Genomic DNA, 5,483 nt, shown 5'->3' with positions numbered 1-5,483 from the left:
AATCCAATAGGTCCCCACGACGCTCGAGTAAATCCACATTTAGCCTCTCGGCCTCCCCTACTATAATGTTCGAAATTATCATAAGTATTGAAATTATTGTATCATTTATAGTATAATGATTTTATATTTCAACGAACTATACATATATACTTACTATTAATATTATAGCAATAATATCCATAAAAATTGAACTAATGATAATTATTTTACTATGAAATTATAATGATAAATACCAAATATTTTTCTTTCATATATGTATTAACTTTCTTTTAACTGTATATTTTTTTCTAATTTTCAGTTAGTTTTTCCGATCGTAAATTTAACGTAGTTTTATTTGTTTCTTAATTTCTTGTTAATTTTCAATGTTAGATGTTTCAGTTATTCATGAAATCAAAATTTTATCAAAGTAAAATACATTTGAAGTTGTGTTGTTTTAAATCGCTTGTAATTAAAAAACGGTCTCTCTGTCTCGATGTGCTCGTAAGGTGAAATCGGTTTGAAAATGATTAAACAATCCGTAGTTGAAAAGAAATACGATTCAGAATCTGGGACACCTCGTATTCTTGATAATAAATTATACGTTTCGCGAGACGTCATACATACCTTCGTATTGCTGCCAAAAGCTGCTTGAACATACACTCTTTCTCCTCTTCTCCTTTTTTTTTCCTTTTTATTTATTAGCGATGAACCGGCGATTGTTTTTGTGTTACTCGCCTCAGCGACGAGTGTATCAATCGCCCGTGAGATTACGTTTCTCCGCGATAATAAATTAATGTCTCGAGAAGAGTCTTGTAATTGATGCTCACGTAGGGATGAAATCGACGTTGATTTATCGAACAAAGAATATCTCGCGCCGCGGCGCAAAGAGAAAAGAGGGAGAGAGAAAGAGAGAGAAAGGGAGAGGGAAAATTTATCGACTTTTCGGCGAGGAATAGTGCACTACCGCGATGCGTTTTATTACTGTTTTCGAACTAATTGATTTCAATTATATTCCTGGGAATTATCGCGCTTCGTTGAATGCGTCACGTTTATTGTTACTCAAAAAATTCCGATAAATACTATGCGATAACACGTATTTAATCGTGTTCCATCTTAATCCAAAATATCGAAAATAAAAATAAAAAGTATCATAAAAATAGCTACTCGACAAGCTACTCCAAAACGCTGTTGCAAACGCGGAGGTGAAAATAGCTACTTAACAAGCTACCAATTAAGTTGCACGCGAATAACGAGCGGTATATTATACATTCTCCTTCACACCGAGCGCAAAAATATGTCGATATAATACTTCAGACTTTTCGCGATGTGATAATTACATCACACCCGTCAAAGACCGATACTTCGACTGGGAAGAGCGGTTTCGCGCATTGCAATTAATATTTTTGCGACGAGGATGTATCTGTAACTTCCTCGTATCGGTGATTACGCGAAAACAATCGGACAGCATTTATTTTAACACTTTACCGAGGCCGTTACAGAAAAAAACAAATGTCGAAGAACTTGCATTTACATTTTGATAGGACGTTCAGCGGCCGACTACAACTTTGTAACTAAGAGAATTGGGAATGCGTGCGGGCCAGCACGTCGGAGATGATTGCAAAGTCGAGATATCACTCGTTGAGGAAGTTGCTTTGATATCGACGTCCTGCTTATTCACGAGCTGAGATTCCGTCGCGGTCGTAACCAAAATTAAAGATAAATAAGTCGATGACAATGTATGAAAAACTATGATAACACGAGAACGCCATCATCGAATTGTCCAAATTAAGAATGTTTGATAGTTATTTCGAAATAAATAAAAAAATTATTAAAAAATTGCAGATTATTTTAAATCGTTTTATTTAAAAGTAATACAATAAATTTCTTTAGTGACGGTTTACTATTTGGATCGTAAATCATAAGAAGTAATATTTTTTTAGTCATTTTATTCTAATAGAAAAGTATCGAAAGTATTAATATTATAAAATAAATGACAAAAATCTTAATTTTTTAATATGAGTACTTTATATAAAGTTACATCACGATGAAGTTATCCAGTAAAAAAACAAAATATTTATTTGTTTTAAATCTTTGTAACTAGTCAGCTAATCGTAATGAAACTTTGCATAAATTATTTTGAATACTTAAAGTACTTATACAAAAAACATCATTATATGAAATTTTATATTCGTGGTATGAAAACTTAATGATATGAAAAAGTCGAATCTGTTTAAAGTATCTGTAAGAAAGTTTTTTTATTTTTCAGAAATTCTTTGAATATGAAATTGATTCCGACGATGAGTGGGAAGAGGAAGAACCTGGCGAATCACTCAAAGGATCGGACGATGAAAAGGACGAAAAGGAGGAAAATCCGGAAGAAAACGAATACGACATCGACAATGAGTTCATGGTTCCTCATGGGTAAGTAACATCAGTTAAATGTATGTTGAAATTATAAACTTATATGAAATTATAAAATCGAAATGTATTTTAAAAGTTACTAATATTTTTTCTTTATGTATCAGAAATAATTTTTTTAATACGACAAAGAGTAAAATACTGTATTTTACTCTTTAGGTTATTTAAAAAATTATGTAGAAGTTCTTTCTTTCTCTCTCTCGGATTATAATCCGAAGTAATAATTCGAAAATATCATTATTTATTAAAATTAAAATTTTACAAGGAAATTTCTTTTATAAAAATAAAAATTACAATTCTGGAAAGCCTCTAAGAATTTATCGTGCTGTCAGAAAATAAAATCTGTATCAAAGCGATTAATCTTATTATTTATAAATTTCTGATATTTGTTTATACCTTTTGATCTTTGCGTGTTTGTGTAAATTCTTTAAAAAAGAAAACATTTTATTATTTAGATATTTGTCCGAGGAAGAAGCGCAGGCTGACGAGGAAGAAATGGAGGATATGGTAAGAATATTATAATACATATTAAGAAAACTGTTTTTATACATATTCAAAATTTTACTTTGAAATACAGATCTGTATAAAGCGTATTTTTTCTGTTGTAGTCGCCGCAAACACAGAAGATGAAATTGAAGATATTGGGAAAACAATTTGAAGCTGAAAGAAACGCGAAAACACATAAACTTAAGCCAAAAATAATCGGATGCATTTGGCAAGGACCCGGCAATTCATTTCCAGACTCTAGTAAGTATATTTTATTTATGGGTGTGTGTGTGCATGCGGGCATGCGTGCGTATGTGTGTGTATATAGCATACCTATTATATATTTATAGTATTATATAATATTATAATATTTATTATAAATTTTTGTCAAATATTCTATATTTAAAATTATTCATAATGACATATTCAAACTTATTTCAGTTCCTCCAAAAGTCAAAGAATTTTTGTTAGCCCGGCAAGCTTGGGTCAACAATATACCGATAATACTTCCGTTGTCGTCATCACCGGAAGAAGGTACTTCGACTAATATTGAATGCAAGACGCCTGGCCAACAACAATCTGTGAAAGGATCAAAGAAGACCAAGTTCCCTGATGAAGCTTTGTCTGATTTGATCCGATTAGTGCACGGGAACAGACATGGCAGACATATTCTTATGAGAGAGTTCATGACATTTTGGAGCAAAAAGAGCGGGAGTCATTTGTCGAAAATTAGCATATTATCGAAGATCAGTGAAATCGCTGACAGGATAGCATGTCCCGAAGAGGGACCAATGCATCTTAAATCTTGCTGGTACGTTCCGGAAGGCATCCGGAAGCAATATCTTCCTGATATCAAACTGTCATTACCGAATTGTTGGAAGTATATTTTGGTACCAAGTCAGAAAAGCGATTCTCAAAACGTTATAACTGATAAGACTGAAAAAGAAGAAAAAGATAAAGAAAAAGAAAAGAAACATATACCACTTATTACTCAATTCACTAAAAAAATCACACAGGAAGATATGAAAAAACAACTTGTAAAATCTGGCCAGAAAGAGATAAAAAAACAGTTTTCACCCGACCAAAAGGAGAAATCGACAGAGAAATCTAATCAGGAGGAGATAAAGAAGTCAGTAGCAAACCAAGAGGAGATACAAAAAGAGTCGACATCGAAATCGGACCAAATTTCCGTCCTACCGAAACTACCTCCGCTACAAAGACCTCCTAAACGGGCAACCTTAATCTCTGTAGGTAGAGGAGAACAATTTCCGGAAAGATCTCGACAGAATATGTTAGCCGAATTCGTGGGTCTTAATAAGAAGAAAGAGGAACCATTAAATAGCGAAAAGACGGTTGATTCAGACAAGGTTAGACTTATGGAGAATAATGATACGAACAAGACGAATCAAAAGTTAGAATCGAGCGATAAGTTCTAAAACTTTTACGATAAATAGTGAGAAAGAGACTTCAAGAGTATATAATAATCGTTGATGACTATTATGTAGAAAGAATCAACGATTGATTCAGAAAATAAAATAAGGGAATGGCAAATAATGATAGATAACTAGATAACTGGACTTATCCGCAAACGAAGTTGATTGCAAAGGCATTTAATAATAGTCCAACGAAATACAGACATGGGGAAAGTACCGTTGTTCTGTTTGCGTAAATATTCCATTTATCATCCTATTTAGACAGGCATTTCTTTAATCTGTTATCGATGTATTAATATGCAATTTATGAATTAATTAATATCTTTTTTATATGCGAAGCTTTAACAAATAGTTTTTATTATTATTATGTCCCATAATTCACATTACGCACTTATTTTATGAAACGAAATAGGTTCATGATATAAAAACAGACGTAATATTTTTTAATAATGATTTTGTATCATATTTAGGAACGTTTTATATATAAGATTTTATCTATAACTATTCCATTACTATTGAACAAACTACTGCCCACAAAATTTAATTTCTTTATGAATAATCGCCAAATAATTTGTAAAATTATCTCTCAAAATATATTCAGGAACTAACATTAAGAAAATAAGGATCAATTCTCCGCTAAGGACAATTGATCCTTTATTAAGTTCCATGCATTATATTTTATCAAGATCGCTTTGCTCGCAAAAATAATAGTTTTAATCGAGTCATGCGATAACTGCCAGATAATTACATGGGCTTAACAGTTATTTGCTTCATGTAAAAGGTAAGTGCCTTAATTCGATATAAAATCTTTATTCCTATAGTCATATTTACAAAATTTACAAAAAGAATTTCTATGAAGATATAAACTATATACAGCTAAAAATATCAGGGTTGGTAAAAAAAACGTTTTAAACGTGTTTTAAACAGTTTAAAACATGCTTAATTGATGTTTTTAATATGTTTTAAATATGTTTTTTTTATAGTACTGTTCAAAGCATATTTGAAGCATTGAAAACATATTCAAGAAGAAACATAATATGTTTTATTCTTAAAAAAAAACATTAGTCTTTACCAACTCTGAAAAATATCGATTCGTACCTACCTTTATTCAAACTACCTTCGGTAATGTGTAACCATTATGCTATCTATTTGATGACACGAGTCGAC

General features: G+C 31.5%; 2 protein-coding genes across 2 annotated transcripts in view; one reads left to right on the top strand and one right to left on the bottom strand.

Annotated features, from left to right (window-relative positions):
* Positions 1-1,090, bottom strand: part of LOC108759943 (Wilms tumor protein homolog) — a 13,337-nt gene extending 12,247 nt beyond the window's left edge. The window contains exon 1 of the mRNA XM_018505674.1: positions 604-1,090. The gene's annotated coding sequence lies outside the window, so the exon portion shown is untranslated. The remainder of the gene's footprint in view (positions 1-603) is intronic.
* The window catches only part of LOC108759944 (chromatin assembly factor 1 subunit A), a 20,627-nt gene extending 15,977 nt beyond the window's left edge, over positions 1-4,650 (top strand). Inside the window, exons 7-10 of the mRNA XM_018505677.1 lie at positions 2,246-2,400; positions 2,853-2,904; positions 3,006-3,144; positions 3,325-4,650. Coding sequence (XP_018361179.1) covers positions 2,246-2,400; positions 2,853-2,904; positions 3,006-3,144; positions 3,325-4,319 — 1,341 coding nt within the window. The 3' untranslated portion in view covers positions 4,320-4,650. The remainder of the gene's footprint in view (positions 1-2,245; positions 2,401-2,852; positions 2,905-3,005; positions 3,145-3,324) is intronic.
* Positions 4,651-5,483: the final 833 nt, after the last annotated feature.

Source organism: Trachymyrmex cornetzi, unplaced genomic scaffold, assembly GCF_001594075.2.
Source record: "Trachymyrmex cornetzi isolate Tcor2-1 unplaced genomic scaffold, Tcor1.1 scaffold21, whole genome shotgun sequence".
In the NCBI taxonomy this organism is placed as follows: domain Eukaryota; kingdom Metazoa; phylum Arthropoda; class Insecta; order Hymenoptera; family Formicidae; genus Trachymyrmex; species Trachymyrmex cornetzi.
The sequence above is the reverse complement of the archived record's forward strand: the minus strand, read 5'-3'. Positions and strand labels throughout refer to the sequence as shown.